The sequence below is a fragment of the Mytilus edulis genome, chromosome 6 (genome assembly GCF_963676685.1).
Source record: "Mytilus edulis chromosome 6, xbMytEdul2.2, whole genome shotgun sequence".
Taxonomy (NCBI): domain Eukaryota; kingdom Metazoa; phylum Mollusca; class Bivalvia; order Mytilida; family Mytilidae; genus Mytilus; species Mytilus edulis.
In genome coordinates, this window is record NC_092349.1 from 33,625,326 (window position 1) to 33,644,257 (window position 18,932).

Below are 18,932 nucleotides of genomic sequence, written 5' to 3' on the forward strand. Positions count from 1 at the left end.
TCAATTTTAATTCCGAGAATAAAGTTTATACTTTGAATTCGTGCGAATTGAAAATCTTGTCTGTAATTAAGTCTGCTATTTCGAGAAATATATCACATTTAAATCGGACTTTGCGTAAATTTTAACTTTTGCGTATATTTTAAAGAAAGATGTGGGACGTCATGCACTACTAGGACACAAAGCAATATGTCAAGATGACACGCATTTAAATTGAATTAAGTTTTGAAATCTTATCCTCCACAATAAAGATATGATAATTTTAACATCTTTTCATGTAACCTGTAAGTACTTACGAAAATTTTGTATGATTTTTTCAACCTGTTTTTGATTCACTCATCACTGATGAGTTTTTTGTAAACGAAACGCGCCTCTTGCGCAGATAAAAAAATTAATCCTAGTATCAATGATGAGTTTATACAAATACACAATTCATTTTGACATAAAAATGACGCATATCATCGAATTCCTTCATATAAAGCAAAGCTATCAATATGTAACGACAACACTTGGTTGGATCTCTTACACTCAAATTAGATCCACGTTTAAAAAAACACACTTGTAACGATTGTCTGAGGATTTGGGATTTGACCTTTTTTTGAAAAATTTCTGTCCTTGTCCAACAGATTTACACGAGATTTCACGTTAAGCGCCAATCTTCCCGGTGAACCTATCTTTTTGTTTTAGGTGGTTTTGCGATTTTCAAAAATCAGATATGTGTTAAAATAAAATATGTTAAAACTATTCCGAGAAAAAATGACAAACCAGAGCTTAAGTTTCAAAAGTCGAAACTTATTTTAAAAGAGAGATGTATGCTACTTTAGCTTCATACACTGGTGGTAAGCGAAAGGTCCGAAAATGAGCGACAACTCTAGGGATAAGTATTTCTTTTCCGATTTTCGTGCAGTAAAAGGTTTATTTGAGCCAAACCGCTTGTCTCATACATACTAATCGTCATGCGTTGATATTGGAACAACATTTGATGCATCAAAACATTCCAATTTTGGTAAAATAGTCATTAAAAAATGAAAGCATGATGGTCGTAACTATATAAACAAAAATGTTGAGGATGGTCGTAACTTAAATTTGTGATGGTCGTTACTCTTTATTAAATAAGACCGAATAAGGCAAGCCAAGAGTTTTAAACGTGTCTTTTATTATATGAATATATAATATGATATATTTGTGAAGTTTTTTTTTTACTTTTACATACAACGTAAAATATAGCAATTTCAATCTGTGTAACACTTATCAATTCAAAATTTTAAAACAGTTTTCAAATAGTATTTTTTGGGGAATTTTGATTAAAGTTTGATTAATAAAATTTTTATTTTTTTAAAATGTTTTGAATTGAATAAGGCAAGTCAAGAGTTTTAAACGTGTCTTTTGTCGTCTGAATAAACTATATTATATATTTGTGAAGTTGTTTTCATCCAATAATAAAACCTAAAAGGGTGAAGTGTGTGTGTGGGGGGTGGGTACCTTTAAAGTGCGAAACGGAAGAAAATTGGAACGAATCGAACAAAACAATACAAAATGAAATGAACAGTCATTGCTACTTAAAGTATAATGTATAAAATTAACCAAGAGGCAAATAGTTGTGTTTTTTTTTTGACAAATTGGACATCACATGAAATAACAGTATCCTGTTTTTTTCTTCGTTAGATTTTGCATCTATTGAAAAGATAAACTTTTCAAAAACAATTTGAGGATGTATATTTCATTGCATATAAGAAATTAACCATCACTGGAAGTTAACCAATCACATTTTCACATTTTTTTATTATCTGTGTACAATTTTAGTAACCATGCAACCTCAAGTGTCAAAAATATTCTATAGAAACCACCAATAAAAAATAATGGTGCTTAAATAAATATACCAAAGATATATGTTTATGACCAAGAAATGTATCACTGCAATGCAATGTAGGATTACTTACATGCAAGTGTCAAATTCAATCTATTTTTGTATGCGACCGGATGTGACGTACTATGATTTGTTGGTATTAGATCTAAAGACATTTAAAGACAATTGCTTGGACACTTAAAGTGGCATATGTGGGTAAACTTACAAGACCAAGTGTATCAAGATGTAGTTTAAACAACCCATATCTTCACGTCCAAAAAGAAGCCGAAAGCAGGGATACTTGTCCCAGGTACGACTGGCACGCGTCTTAAAATTTCAAAGGACGTGTTTCCTTCTAAGCGTGCATTTCATCTGCGTTAAACATACGACAATATACGTTACTTCAACGCTCCATAAACGCTTATGTGCTTTTCTCGTACACCCTAAACACGTTGTGCACACGATATAGATATGACTGACAAGTGTACTAGCGTATTGGAGGCGTACAAGGTTTATGGACACGCCCGGCGTACGTCGGTGCTTAACGCTGATGTGTGATGCCGGAATCAATCGGACGTACAAAGTCGATAAAACCATTTTTGATGTTCTCGAAACAACCAACAACAAGTTTGCTTTGCTGTGTAATATTTTCTGATCAATTCATGTCACAAGAATCAGATATTTTTTTTATTTCAAGGATAACAAATTCAAATTCAAATATGTATTGTCATATAAACTCTGAACAATAAGTTTGTGACAAATAATATAAACATACACAAAATACATTTAACAAACAAAACCATGAAAACAAAAAAAGCAAAAAAGCAATACAATCTATCTATATGATATATAATTAAATTTTATAAATAAATCAAGAGTCCCCTATCCTCAGTTCTAATGCATGTTCAAAATATGACCCTAAGCTTTCTACTTCTTTTGAGGTTGATGGACAAAGAAGATATAACAGTTACACTGACCAATATTTCGCGGCAATTTCGAAAACAATTTCCAGAGGTCAATCCATGTTATCAGAAGTATCCAAATTCTTATTTGTAACTAGTTATCAATGGTGAATTTTTATAGACAAAGATAAAAACATAGTTTAAATTGTGTAGTTTTTTTTATGTTTACGTGATGATCAAATTTAGCCTTCGACCTAAAATAACAAATAGTTTAAATTCAAATAAAAAAATACAATCAATATTTTGAGAACTGTTTTATTCTAGTTTTAAACCAGGTGAATGTAACAATGTTAACTGCAATGACTTTATTTTCACACCGATCATATAATCTACATGTAGAATGCATTTGATTATAAAATTTTACTTTACAAATAGTGTATGAATAAACACAATAATAACAATAATCGAGTTGGCCACATAGGCTTGGATTTTCATTGTATATATTTTATTTTATCTGTGGTTCAGAATTTGTCCCTTTTAAACAAAATTTGTTAATTAAATCCGTTCTGATTTTTTTTTGTACAAAAATTGATTTTTCGAAATTCTAAAAAGCAATACCAACTTGCAGATCGGGTGATCGATTTCTTGTAGAGATGGGTAACGGCATTTACTACATAAATTAACCAATAGTCTTTCCTTATCCCGTGTTAGCGTCAGTGATGAGTCTTCTATAGACGTTATACGCGTCTGGCGTATGAAATTATAAGCCTGGTACCTTTAATAACTATTAGCATTTTGTTATGTTCTATTATACTGTTAATTTTGATATTTCTCTGAATCCATTTATTTCAATTGTAGTCCTGTTATTTTGTTATTTTAGTGTTATATTTAACATTGCCATAAAAGTGGGATGTTTGGCTAGCCACTAAACCATGTTCAACCCACCATTTTTTCTTAAAATACTCTGTATCAAGTCAGGAAATAGCAATTGTTATCTCATAGTTCGTTTCTGTTGTTTCGTTGATTGATCTTATATTGGAAGTGTTTCCCTCAGTTTTAGTTTGAAACCCGGATTTGTTTTCTCTCAATCAATTGATGACTTGCGAACAGCGGTATACTACTGCTGCCTTTATTTAAACAGAGACAAATTTAAGAGCGCTATAGTGTTTAAAGTTTGTTTTATCGAAATTCCCAATAGGTTCGAGACCACAATTGTCGTCCCTTGATTTTCGTTGTTCACATATATAGTCCCTAGTTTTGACAGTGGGTTACTTGCCATTAATTTTTATACCCCTTCCAAATTTATTTCTCCATGTTTAATGCCTCAAATTGCAAGTAGGGGGGGGGGGGGGGTGAAATTACACTGTAAAGAAATTTGGGTCCAGAATTTTAGAGGAAAGTAGTGATTTGGTAACTGAAAAAGGTTTAAAATTAGCACATCGGAAGCTGTCAAAAGATGTCAAGACGCCCTAAACATAAAAATTTCCATATTTTGATCATGAGTTAGAGCCGATGAAGTTTTGTATAATTTTGATATAATTTGTCCCAAAAGTAGTACAACACTCTGTAAAAGTTTCTTTTAGAAAGCGCAGGTGGGATTTTTTTTATTTTCATTTATGTTCTAAAAGAAATGCACTACTAAATAATTGTGGTCTCGGACCAAAATGTTAATAAAAAAGCACATCCTACGAGAATAAATCTATGAAAATATTCCCGAATGTCATCTGCATCCTACGTCTGTACGTTACGCGTTCATGCCAATATCTTAAAGTGACATTTGCCTTTAAAGAAAAGAAAAACTTGTGAAATCTAAACGGCGTCCGTACAGTGGTCCCAGTTTGTCAAACGTTCAATATGACTCTACAGGTGAATTAAAACACGCAGAATGCCATATGAATTCGAAGTAAAACTGTCAGTGTGTTCATATGCATATATCCCAGCCACAGAATGGTACTGGATGTCACTTAAGGTGAAATGTGGTTAGTAAGCAAGAGGATGTTACCACTATGGGCGATTTAAAGTGCTCCATATAAATTATCTAAATATTGTGGGCTGTTGTACATTTGTCATATTTCCTTATTTATCTGTGTCTCTTCCGGACCTTAAGTTGATATGAGAATTTCATACATGTGTAGGAGGAAAACATTTATCTTCAGAAATGAACCACCGAAGTGTATTTTGAATATCAATTCATGAAGTCAGTCTGAAATTCTGAATGCGTAAAGTCATTGTACACAACCCACGATTGTGGTCTACGTATTGCATGATAGATAAATCACGTAATAAAGTCATGAACTTGCTTTAATCGATACGTATTTATGAAAAGATAAGATTTAAGTAGAAATTCTGTAACTAGAACTAACATATGTTGTGATTCTGTCTTTCTTACCTGAAGGTCTTACATGAGCTTAGGTAGCATGGATTTAACTATGCAGGTACGTTTTCTGTCTTGCATTATTCTTACTGCTTGTCATGGATTTTTGTTGACCAATAAAACAGGAATACCTTCCGTTGGAACATCCGCATTCACCGACTATCATTACCTTATGTTAACGGATGCGTTGGGCGCACAGAAGCAGTTACTCTCACAAATGGAAACTTTTGTTCTGCAACTTCAAAACCAATTGAAAACTGTGAACCAAGAAGTCAAGGATTTAAAATCTGGAAACAGTGCCGTGCATCAGTCGCTTGCTGTTGTCGAATTGAAAAATGAAACCTCTGAGTTGCGCGTAAAAACAACCCGTTTACAGAATAGCTATGACATTTTGCAAAAAAAATTCGATACTATTCAAAACGAAAACAATGTCCTGAAGCATGATAATGCTGCATTAAAAAGTCAAATTACGGACTCGCACAACTTAAGTATTCATACAAAGCAACAGTTGGATTCCCTCACACACTCCATTGCCGCTTCAAACATCCAAAACGTTACCACAATACAAAGCAATGTTGACACGCTTACATCTCAAGTAAAAAGTCGACTTCATTCATTGGAACAGAACTATGCTCTTCTTTCTAAAGAGATCAGGCCCCGGCGCCATAAAACTATTTGAGTACAGTTTTTTTACTCAGCCTGAGAATTTTCTCAATTTTTTTATTCTCAGCAAAATACTCCGCCATAAAAAAATTCTCAGGTATTTTCTTACTCAAAGTTAAGAATATTCTTAAATATTTGAGTACAGCCAAAACCATACTTAAGTCAAGACTTAAGACTTAAGTATTATATAAACAATGGCTGCTGTCCATGTACGCCGTATGAGAAATCGCAATCGTAGACAGAGACACCTACCTAGGCCAAGGGTTTTTAGAGACAGGCTCAATCCACTTGAGTCTATGGATGACAATGAGTTGTTTGAGAGATATAGGTTTCGTCGACCAACCATCACTTTTATTTTAAATGGAATTCACCATTTTCTTGAGCGTGAAACTAGGAGGAATTTCGCACTGTCTCCAGTTATTCAGTTGTTGTTATTTCTAAGATTTGTGGCAACAGGCACTCACTTGAGTTTAGTTGGGGATAGCTTGAATGTATCTGAATCGGCAACTGGGAGGGCCTGCAGAGACGTTTGTCAGGCCATCATAACCGTATTTCAGCATGTTATTTCTTTTCCCGTTGGTGAGAAGGCTATCCAAGTAATGGAAGGATTTAGGAGAATTGCTGGTAAGAAGCTGCTATCTATTCAGTTTCAGCATGCATCTTACTCATCATTTCACATAGCAATTTTCCGAGTAATCGGACTTTTGTGTTTCACAAACACGTCTAAACCGGTTTACGCTCATCACCACTATGACTAGTTTTTGGGCTCTCTTTGAGAGCACTTTTAATATGTTCATACAAACTAAATTGTTGGTTCTTTTTCATTATGTGACATTATGCCAGTTTTTCTGACCTTCTTTGCCTTCCCGGCTTTAGTTTGAACATGTAAATTGTAAACATTTGCTGTACGTACCTAATTATCATGTATAGTATACAGATTTTCTTGACAGTAACAACGAAAATGATGAAAATAATGACCGTAAGATTACCAAATAAAATTGCATTATGCAGTTTAAAAGATACTATAATGCAGAGATATTTGGATAATTTGACAATCTGTCAGGAACCCTACAGTAGAGGAGCGTCTGCAAAATCTTAATAAAAACGACTTCGGACTTGCGTCATCCGGATCAACATGGTTGCTTCGTACCTCGAATAGCACCGTCCCTTTTTGGGGAATGTTTGTTTTATGAAGTAAAATTCAAATCCCTTTATAGTATTTTCCTCCCTCTAAAAAAAGAAGAGAAAATACAAGGGTCGACAGGAAACAATACTCAAAAGTTTTCTCTGAGTTCATCCCTCTACTTTATTCCACTTTACAGATAGTTATTTTTTCGTTAGAGGGCTATTGCAACTACATGTATGAGGGTCTGGATTGGGGGGGGGGGGGGGGGTGGTCTGTTATTCTGTAAACATTTAATTTTCACCCCTTTTTTCTCTAATCTTTAAAAAAAATAACCCCTTTTTTCTCTAATCTTCAAAAAATTAACCCCTTTTTTCTCTAATCTTCATTTTTAATTCAAACCCTGATGTATTTTCCAAATATCCATTACCCGATAATTAAATATTCCACCGGGTGAATAAGAATTTTCACTAACATAATCGTAAACTTTTAAAATCAGTTAATAAGCCATGTAAAAAATGAGGGGTTTAAATTACAAAAATCTCCGTAGAAATGAGATGTACCGTGACTTATATTATAACATATCATTAACTTACCGTATGTTGCTCCTATTTAACTTCTCATACTACATCATAACTTTCACAATGAAATGCCTTTTATAGCCGACTATGCGGTATGGACTCTGCTTATTGAAGTACATTGCCCTATAGTAGTTGTTAATTTCTGTGTCATTTGTTCTCTTCATCTTTTTATATACATTGTAGTCAGGAAGCTAATGTTCAATGACAATTGTTTGTTAATGTGGTTCATAATTGTTTCCCGTTTTTATAAAGATTAGACCGTTGATTTTCATTTTTGAATGGACTAAAACTAATCATTTTTGAGGCCCTTTGTAGCTTGTTGTTGGATGTGAGCCAAAACTCATTGTTGAAGCCCATGCTTCGACCTATAATGCTTTACTTTTCCCCATGTGGGTGTTGGATGGAGAGTTGTCTCATTTGCACTTATATCACATCTTTTAACATTTATATGAGCATAAACCTTTTTCAGCTGATGCCCCTGGAAACACTATACTTTTGTCTCAGTATTTTACTCTTTGTGTAGGCAAGACAAAAATGAAATACGACTGAAATCATGACTAAATTTCAGACACCAAAAAAGCAATGTAAAGTCAACAGCTTCTTTTTGTCGGAAGAAATAGATCAAAACACAAAAACTTAACACTGTGCAATGAACCTTGAAAATGAGGTCACGGTCAAATAAAACCTGTGCGACTGACATAAAGATCATAAAATATTTCCATACACCAAATATAGTTGACCTATGGCATATAGTATTAGATAAAAAGACCAAAACTCAAAAACTTAACTTTGACCACTGAACCATGAAAATGAGGTCAAGGTCAGATGACACCTGTCAGTTGGACATGTACACCTTACAGTCCTTCCATACACCGAATATACTAGCCCTATTGCTTATAGTATCTGAGATATTGAAAACTGGGCCCATAATCAAAAATCTAATTACATGTTTAAATTCAGCATATCAAAGAAGCCCAAGAATTCATTTTTTGTTAAAATCAAACTTAGTTTAATTTTCGACCCTTTGGACTTTAATGTAGACCAATTTGAAAACCGGACCAAAAATATATAGAATATGGCAAAATCCGTATCACATTCGACCAATATCATCCCTCGGGCTGATATTGGTGTCTCAGGATGATACGACATATGATACAGATTTTACCATGTATTATTCTCTATATATCGACCTCATACAAAGGCTATATTTGTTTAATATCCAAATTATATATTGTACCAATTTGCACTATATATTATATAAGTTGTATTGTTTACGAACAAATAATTCTTAAAAGGTTGGTCGAGAGGACCTCCGGTAGTTGAGATTGATGTTGGCTATTTTTCAATAGACCACATTGGCCGAACTTCTTTTCATAACAAATGTAAACAAGATGGCGGTGATAATAACAAAGAAGTTAATAAAATTCAATTCACTGCACGTTATTCGTTAAATAAAATAACTAAAACAAATAGATTTGTTTGAATGATAAGAATTTTTGTAGTTTAATTTTTACAAGATTGCAAATTTCAAGGTATACATATTTTTGCATAAATATACAACTTATGTGGGACAGAGGTTAAGTGTTGGGAAAACATATTTTCCTTATTTCAAATTTTAAACAATTATAAGGATTGAATGCCTTTTTAAAGGAATTCATTGGTGTATAAACTGGACCAAATAACTCATAAACATATAATAAAAGTCCTTCAGACTTCAATTTGTTTGTGAGTGAATTGGTTGAATTTACACACCAGTGAAGTCCTTTAAATAGGCTTTAAATCCTATGATAAAATATTGTTATTATACTGAGCACCTTTTAATGATTCTTTTTTATATTTGAAGGATTTCCAAATGTACTAGGATGTATAGATGGGACGTTTGTAAAAATTATCAGCCCACATGAAAATGAAGCCGATTTTTTGAATCGAAAAGGAGTGCACTCTTTAAATATTCAAGTAAGATTAACAATTACAGAAAATAATCCTTCAAACAATATCATTTTTTTTTTGTGCTGATATAATCATAATTTCATTCAATTACAATTTTGCATTGTACTTCGAAAAATGAATTGTCGATTGTCAAATTTGGAAATAGTCTTATATGCAAAAAAGAGAACTGTATTTTAATGCAAAAGTTAAAACTATTTATTTATTTTTATATTTAAATAAGCGGATCTGTTGTGTGCAATTAAATACTACATTTTTTAAGGTAAACAATGTTAATTTCAATTCCTGATAATTTGAATGTCATGCCAATCAGATTACATGATACATACTGTTTACATTAAAAAATATGTTGCCTTAGTTTTAAATATACCATTCTTTTTTTTAAAGATGGTTTGTGATCCAAATTTTAGAGTCACTTCTTTATGTGCAAAATGGCCTGGATCAGTGCACGACAGCAGAATTTTCAGAACAAGTGGACTATGTCAACAATTTGAAAATGGTAACTTAATCTCATTTTGTTTATTCTTATTAGTAGAACTGTAGAAAAACTTCTTAATCTTCAAAACTAAAACTTTACATACTAACATATAGTATATTCCAGCATTTACACATATTTTAGGTTTAAGATGAACTTGCATGTAAATTTACCATAAATCTTACAATATAATAATGAGTCATTTAAATAGCTAACACAAGCTAGTAAACATATATACATATTTGGTCATTTGGTGTTGATATGCTAATTACAATTTCTTGTATATAGTTTTTGTGAAGGAATGCAAATAAATTGTTGTGCTTATACTTAAATGCATCAATAGTGGGGAGATAATTGTGAAGTTACTTCCCTTTGCTGAAAGTATATTATTTGATTTTTAATACAAATAAATTGGAAGCTGTAGTTTCTATAACTGTTTATGTTACAAGCTTTAACTGCTTTAAACTGAATGTTGATTTATTTGATTAATTTGAAATACAATCTGTAAATATTACATTAAAAAATTATTTTAACAGGAATTCACCAAGGACTGTTACTAGGGGATTCTGGGTATCCATGTACCAAATACTTGATGACCCCGTATCTAAGTCCAGCTGATAACTGCCAGGGAAATTTGAACAGAGCTCTTTGCAGAACACGGGTTCTAATTGAACAAACATTTGGGATACTAAAAAGGAGGTTCAATTGTTTACATGATGGTTTAAGAACAACACCAGAACAGTCTATTAAATACGTTACATCATGTGTTATTTTACACGATATCGGCATTAATCATAATGACATAATAATAAATAATAATATTGAGGAACTTGCTATTGCAGATTGTACGGGTTGTATTAATATGAACCCAACCTTTGACGGCACCGCAAAAAGGAATGACATTGCAAGACAATTTTTTTAAGTAAACCTTGCATTTGTAAACATCTTACTAGATTTCCATATTCACATTCTCTTGACCACACTTGATTATTATAACATAGAACTTTTCTAAGTCATGTCTGACAGGTAAAAATACATTTTTGGTCTTATTTGAATTAATAATTACGAATATATTAAAAAAATAAGGGATCTCTTACACAAAGATTTGATAAGCAATATGCAACATATTTATAGCCACTACTGATCTAAAACCTGAATTAAATATGCTGAAATATACAGTTGGTTACATTTAAATGATATGAATATATGTCAAAGTGACAAATTCTAATGCAACAACGTTTGTAACGTTCATTTTGATTGGATAACGTCACTTATCTACAGGGCATCAATTAACAATTGATGCTATGGAACGTACGCGCAAGCGCAGACGGCATATGCCAGTTTTTAAATACATGTTTTAACGTTGTTTTTTGTCAGTTTCATTAGAATGGAGATAACAATATTGTATTTTAAGCTCCGACGGCATCAATTGTGGATTTGATGGTCGCAAATAATCGTTTACTGTCTCCGCTTACGCGTCACCAGTTAACTGAATTTACGACCATCAAATCCCCAATTGATGCCGTCGGAGCTTAAAATACAATACAGTTATCTCCTAATTGATGCTATGAAACGTACGCGCAAGCGCAGACGGCATATGCCACTTTTTAAATACATGTTTTAACGTTGTTTTCTGTCAGTTTCATTAGAATGGAGATAACAATATTGTATTTTAAGCTCCGACGGCATCAATTGTGGATTTGAAGGTCACAAATACTCGTTTACTGTCTCCGCTAACGCGTTGCCAGTAAACTGAATTTGCGACCATCAAATCCCCAATTGATGCCGTCAGAGCTTAAATACAATACAGTTATCTCCTAATTGATGCTATGAAGCGTACGCGCAAGCGCAGACGGCATATGCCACTTTTTAAATACATGTTTTAACGTTGTTTTCTGTCAGTTTCATTAGAATGGAGATAACAATATTGTATTATAAGCTCCGACGGCATCAATTGTGGATTTGATGGTCGCAAATACACGTTTACTGTCTCCGCTAACGCGTCGCCAGTAAACTGAATTTGCGCCAATCAAATCCACAATTGATGCCATCGGAGCTTAAAATACAATACAGTTATCTCCTAAATGGTTACAATGTTAAACAAAATTTTACCAAGTACATGTGTTTGAATGAAAAACAGTAATAATTTTAAGTTATTTAAAATTGAATGCCAAAATATCCAGATTTAAAGGAAGGCCAAATAAAAATATATGTGTGGTTCCAGTTACATACTTTTAAAAAATAGGGTTGGTAGGTCAGCAATTTTTTTTTTTTTTTTTTTTTTTTTAATGTCAAAATCCGGAAAAGAATCGTGTGTTTACCGAAATTGTTTCCCTTATTATACACGCCCCAACCGGAAGTTTGACATTTTTACATGGGTGTGGTTGTAAAATGAACAGCCATGATACATTTTTAGTTAAATTTTGTTGCATTCTGTTATGAATTCTTGCATTTAACCATAACAGATACTTGTGATGGAAATTCAGATGACAGAAATCTATGAATTTAATTATTTTAATTCACAATCCTCAAAATTTGATCTTTTGAAAATTTATTTTTAAGAAATGAAAAAAAAGTTCTAGGGTCTGGGGGTTTTAACTAGGGTTGGTCGGGTTACTGGAACCACACATATATTTTTATTTGGCCTAATAAACATGTTGTAATTATGGTTCATTTAAAATTTGTACACAGTCAGGAAACTCAGACTGAAGTTTACAGATTAAAGTTTGTTTTTTCAGGATAAAAACTTCTTTTGCCAATTTCAAATTTTCTTGTTCCATCTTTATTTTTTTGGTTTCTTCACGCAACCTTTCATTGTCCAACATTAAGTTTTCCTCTTCCAACTCTGCCAAACTCCTTCGTCCCCTTTTGATGTTTCCTATGGACATGAATTATAAAACATATAAAGTTGTTATAAAGTTATACAAATGTACATTCTTTTTGAATTTCATGATGAATCTGCTTTGTGAGCTGTGTCATAAAATAAGTTAATATCAAACCTTCTTATAATAAAATAGCTGAATCCATTTAAAGACATCAAGAAAATTAATTTGTATTTATTAAGTTATGTCCTATATGCAAATTACAATTGTGCAACAAGGTGGTTAAATTTTCAAAGATTTAGTTCCCCTTTGCTTGTTGAAATAATTATTCATTTTAAAATCCTAGAAACATTTTCATTTTCATATATCTGTTTTATTTGTTAACAGTGTTTAGAATGAATTTTTAATTATAATTCTACATAAATAAATATGATTTGTTTTTTGTACCTGAATTAAGCCATTAGTTTTCTTTTTTTTGAATTGTTATACATCTGTCATTTCAGGGACATTGATAGAAGGCAATGCTGTATAGACTGCTCATTGTTGAAGGCTAAACAAAAGTCTTTAGTTGTTAATGTCTTTTGGTCTATTGAGGAGAGTTGTGTCATTGCCAATTATACCACATCTTCTTTTTTAAAGAAACATTTATCCTACTTTTAAAATGATTTTATTTAATTTCCTAGGTAGCAACATGAACAAATATGTCTATGTTGATCTCTTGTCTGGTTCAAAGTGATAATGATGTTGCAATTTCAATTGTGACGGCAATCATGTGATTCACATGTTTTAATCGAATTTATTATTAGAACATGGTTGGGTTTCCAAAGCCATAGAATAAACTCATATCAGAATCCATAACTTTTGAAAGACAAATTAGCCCTATGTTAGGAAACTTACCTTTACCTTTACCCTTTGGATTAGAACTTGGTACACTTGTCCTTTCACCATTTTGTTCTATAAAAATCAATTTTCATGTAAACATTCATAGATTTTTATTACATTTTACATGGACGAAGACTTCAATTTTCAAACATCAACCCCATCGATACATTGTAAAGAGGTATACTATTTCACAAATATATAGGAAATGCCCAGGTTTTATTTGCTACTGTAGACGTTTATTATCTCAAAAAGGTTATATATATATGTTTTATTTCAAATATGTATTTAATAACAGTTTTGATGTTATCAACTTAACCATTTTCTTTTCAACAATTATCAAAAATCACTTTTTTCATATGTTTGTCATATATAACTTGATAGTTTCAATTGCAAACTAAAAAAAACTGTTGTTCTAAAATAATCAAATATACAATAAGCTGGGTTAATTTCATGTTATGTCCATGCCATATCTGGGGCCTGTGATTTTGAAGTATTTTTTTTCCATTTGTAAAGGTCACCTGTGTGTAATTGCTCAATCAAACTTTTTATCACTTGTCAATTTTTCCAATGGGATCCATTACAGGAAAGACAAAAATGAAATACTTTATGTAACATATATGTTACTGTATAAATGTTGAAGACCATATTTTTAATAGATTTTGTCATACTCAAGACTTTGAATTATATACATGTATTAACAACTTTACCTTGTTCTTCCACTAAATTTACTTCAATACATGTAGGCTCTTTGTCAGCTTCAATCTGTCCATCAAGCTCCTCATTTTGTGTCGATTCTGAAATGTAATTGCATTATGTTGTATAAGTTTATTAATAATTTACTATAACTTCAGAAATGTAATAAAATTGACACTGCCTTGACAATATTTTTGTTGTTATTTTTAAAAACATTAACTATAGTTTTTTTACACTAAAACTTAGTCTGACATGAGCAGTGGTGAGGGAGACAAATTACAATATTGAGAAAATTGAGAAAGGAAATGGAAAATATATCAAATGGTCAACAACTGGACCCAATAGAAGTTGACCTCCTTGACCTTTCACACCATCACATTGATTGTATACTAATATATATTTTAAATAACCGGAAATTAGTTTCTTTTTCTGTTGCCAAATTATTCATTTCATGTAAATTGGTTGGAGCAACAAACCTTTATATGTGTTTTCTTTTATAAATATCACCAAATCATTGATCAACGAAGGTAAATCAGGTGTTTTTAAATTTCTCAGGCAACTGTATGTGTGACATAGGTAATTCACCAATAAATCACTTTGTGATTCATCTTGCTCCACCTCACTCTGAGAAATTCCCTTTAAGGTATCCATAATGTGAATATCATTGGCTCTTGGGACTGGTGTTACAACTGTATGAGTGTCTAAAAAATTTTCTATTTTTACTGCCATTTTCTTGGCTGTTGTCACCAAATTTCTTTCTGAAAAATGAGACAATGGTTGAAATGACTTTATGCATGTCATATTTCTATGCATATTCATTTCTGACCTATATAGGAAGTTGTAGTGCAAGACATACATGTCAGGTTGGTGCTTATTTATTGTATATCTAAACTTAATTGTCATTATGGGACTTCAGGCAGTGACCATTTAATGAAAGTTTAGCTTTTTTCTTAAGTAATTTTCTGATTTATAAGCAGGAAAGACAGACATCTATAAGTAACAATATCTGTTCCTCAAATAATATCAGTTAGATTGGAGATGATGAAAATCTTACCCCTGAGCATGATCAATTTTCAAGCCTCTTTCTTTCATATGTGTTTATTTCTTACACAAGAAGCATGAAAACAGCAAACTGTAATAAATGTATAAAGAAACAAGAGATTGTAAAAAATAAAAATACCTGATAGTTCTTTGTAGGCATCAAGAGCCTCCTTCTGTCTTGAAATCCAAGATCCAGAACATTCAGGTTGTGATGCAATTGCTGAAATAAGGCATATACTATCAGTTCTCATTTCGGACAAAATACCACATGTAACTAACTGACCAACAGTCCCACAAATAAAACCTTTAAATTAATTCAAATCAAAATGTAGAAAAAAAAAAGACAGATGACTGGTTTAATATAGGTTAATTACAGATCAGGTTACATGTGTTTATTATGCAGTAACAACAATAGAAAAACATTATTAACTATATTGTAAAAACCATCCTATGATAACTTTAATGCATTATTGATGCAACACCAAATTTATCAAAAGCTGCATATTATTGTATTCAGTTTTAGACTTCTTCTATACTTTATTATTTACAGACTTTAATAAATAAAATCTACATGTAATTCTGGTGGTAATTCCACGTTTCACATGCATGTCACAATATATTGTCAGAGAGAATAGAGTGATTAATATCTTGATGTAGGAAGATGTGGTGTGAGTGCCAATGAGACAACAATATATATACATGTAATACTAACTGTCAGTGTCTACACCGTCTGGAAAACCAGTCAGCTGTGTACGCTTCTCTTCAATCATATGACTGATGAGGAGTTCCTCTGCCTGAGTGGTTTTGGCAGCAGGACCTCCTCCTGTTTTTGGTCTCTTTTGTAGGTCATATTTTTCTCTACCTAAAAAGCATATATGTTTTTCAAATTAAGCAAGTTAAATATATTGGACTATAAAACAACTCAATTTCTGTTATTATGTCAATGGTAAAAGGGATTAAAGGGGATACAATTTGTACCGGAAATTATTAGGACAATATCAGCCAATCACATTGTGAGAAATCGTGATAATATTAAACATACATTATAGAAATGTATCAACGATTTCACATCTAAAGGAAGCATTAATGTTTCCCCATTACACTGATGCCCCACTTGCACTATCATTTTCTATGTTCAGTGGACTGTGAAATTGGGGTCATATCTCTTATTTGGCATTAAAACTTTTAAAAACAAACATATCATGAGGAACATGTGTACGTGGGGCATAAAAATGTTGCAGTTAAAATGTACATTTTGAATATAGTATGGAATGAGAATTATTTTCTTAATTTTCTGTTGTTTTTCTAGTTCCCATTTAATGAAGCAACAAATTGTTAAATTAATGTTGCCTTATGATGAATGAGATATTATACACCTGTTGACTGGGGGTGAGGGTAATAGCAAGTTTTTTGTGCCTGAGATACCAACTATTGCTTGAGGCAAAGCCGAGAGCAATAGTTGGTAAGCGAAGGGACCACAAACTTGCTATTACCAGCACAACCAGTCATTAGCTGTTTTATTATACTGAACAACACAGCCGCTAAGTGATTTTATATACAAAATAATTATTTTTCTAAGTGTATATATAACATCTGAAAGAAAAGAACTAGAGGCTCTCAAGATCCGGTATTGCTCACCTGACTCTATTAGAGTTTGACGTTGCAAAGCATACATAACCAAGCAGAGTAGTCAATGACATCATTATTGTCCAATGAAAAATAAGCATAAAAAAGTATGGGAAAGATGATTATGAAACTATTAACCAGGGCAATAGTCTTTCAAATTATTGACTGGCAAATGTTTCTGTGGAATGAAATAGCACAACTATTTCATTATTTTTTATATAAAAAAAACATACTGAGGTATAATAAATTGCTTTAGTATAAACACAACATGAAACTATTGAACTTACTTCTCTGTTTTAGGTTGTAGTACTTTTTCTTTACTTCTTCAGCTGTTCTTTTACGAACTGTAAATCTTCTGCATTAGAATTAAAAAGCCAAATGTTAATGAATAATAGGAAAATTTAGGCCCTGAAATTAATTTAAATTTAAAAGAATATGGATTTAAAATGGTGCTTAACTAATAAATAAAGGAAAATCAAATCATGGGCGACAATGATTAAATAAATAAATATTTGATAATCCCATTCTAAGCATTCAAACCCTCATTTATAACCGTTGACATGTTCCCCTACGACTATGTTCATTGACTCTGGTACCCAACAAAACAAAATATCATAGTGCACAGTATATGCTGTGCTTCTCAAGTTTCAGTCTCACTATTTAAGTACATAATAGACGTTTTCACAAGCAGGGAATTTAAAATATTTAACGGAATCACTAAACACACAAAAAATATGTTTGTTAGTCAATTCATTATGTCAGTTTATTTATAAAAACAAATCAACTAAATACCGTTCATTTATAATGAAGACTTCAGAATAAAGTAAATGTTAGTCATTTGCCAATACACCTTATCGCTATTTGTCCGCCATTGCTGGAAATCACACAGGTTCCCGTAAAATTTTGACGTCATAAAACAAAATGTCTGACGCCACAATGGAAAAGTGATTGTTGTTGACGTCAAAAGTTCAAGCGGACGGGTCAGCCGGGAATAGCGATAAGGTGTATTGTCATGTTCATCGTGAATGAAAGAAAAGGGATACATGTATTTTCACATATTTTGTTATTTTCATAGCTTTGAGTATAGATAGTAAGGCATGTTATTAACACTATTATGATGAAATAACATTGAACAGCAACTATTTTTAACAATTTTTTCTTGTTCAAATTGTAAAAACCTAAATAGCTTCAGGGGGTGCCCCCCTGACCACCTGCCTCGTTATAAACAGAAGGCAAGCTACGCCACTGAAATTACATTTAGTTTCCAGACTAGTATCATGCAGTTATATTGGCATTGCTGGGACTGGGAACAACTCGTCAACTATTTTGTTGACAAAATCAATAAAGATATCAGGGCGAACGTGAAACAGTGCTAATCGCCAAATGGATCCGGATTCTTCCAATTATATAATGACGAAGAATCTGATACAACTGACATACTCATTCTGAGAACGTTTAATAAATTGGGAAAATGAGAACCTACGCATTCAAAATATCACAGATTTCCTTCCAGCCATTTTGCCGAATCGTAGCAATTTTCACATCCCCACAACCTTTCATTTTCCCAAAAAGGGCATCCTCCCTTTGATTTGCGTGGTCTATAAGGGCTAGCTCCTCGTCAGTGGTCCAGTTTGCACCTCTCTTGTTTTTTTCAGCCATTATGGAGGCCACTAACAACAGAACTTACCTTGACAGACGACTCTACCATCAAAACTCACCTGCATTTTCGCGGACTTTAGCACTCTTTTTTCGGTTTCAAGCACGAAAGAGTTCCGTCTACCGCTTACATCGTGGAGAAAAAAATTCTCAGCTGAGAAAAAATATTCTCAGCTGAGAATATTCTCAACGTTGAGAATATTTTTTTATGGCGGATAAAAAAGTTCTCATTCTTAGCTGAGTAAAATAATTCATTCTGAGAATATTTTTTTACTCAGCAAAAAAAAGTTTTATGGCGCCGGGG

At 32.4% G+C, this 18,932-nt stretch overlaps 2 protein-coding genes across 3 annotated transcripts; one reads left to right on the top strand and one right to left on the bottom strand.

Annotated features, from left to right (window-relative positions):
- Nucleotides 1–5,976: 5,976 nt before the first annotated feature.
- Nucleotides 5,977–10,830, top strand: LOC139526362 (putative nuclease HARBI1). Its single transcript, XM_071321499.1, has 4 exons — nucleotides 5,977–6,406; nucleotides 9,330–9,442; nucleotides 9,821–9,932; nucleotides 10,445–10,830. Exons 1-4 carry the CDS (start codon nucleotides 5,977–5,979, stop codon nucleotides 10,828–10,830), a joined length of 1,041 nt encoding a protein of 346 aa, XP_071177600.1.
- Nucleotides 8,961–18,932, bottom strand: LOC139527552 (myb/SANT-like DNA-binding domain-containing protein 4). Of its 2 annotated transcripts, XM_071323062.1 has the most exons (8): nucleotides 18,456–18,932; nucleotides 17,260–17,327; nucleotides 16,059–16,208; nucleotides 15,486–15,566; nucleotides 14,782–15,063; nucleotides 14,320–14,406; nucleotides 13,628–13,684; nucleotides 8,961–12,786 (listed from the first exon to the last, which is right to left on the bottom strand). In XM_071323062.1, the coding sequence occupies exons 1-8, from the start codon at nucleotides 18,629–18,631 to the stop codon at nucleotides 12,572–12,574; spliced, it is 1,116 nt and encodes a 371-aa protein (XP_071179163.1). In that variant the 5' UTR covers nucleotides 18,632–18,932; the 3' UTR covers nucleotides 8,961–12,571. The 2 variants fall into 2 exon arrangements, with proteins under 2 accessions (XP_071179163.1, XP_071179164.1); XM_071323063.1 differs by lacking the exon at nucleotides 14,782–15,063 and having other exon boundaries at nucleotides 18,456–18,924.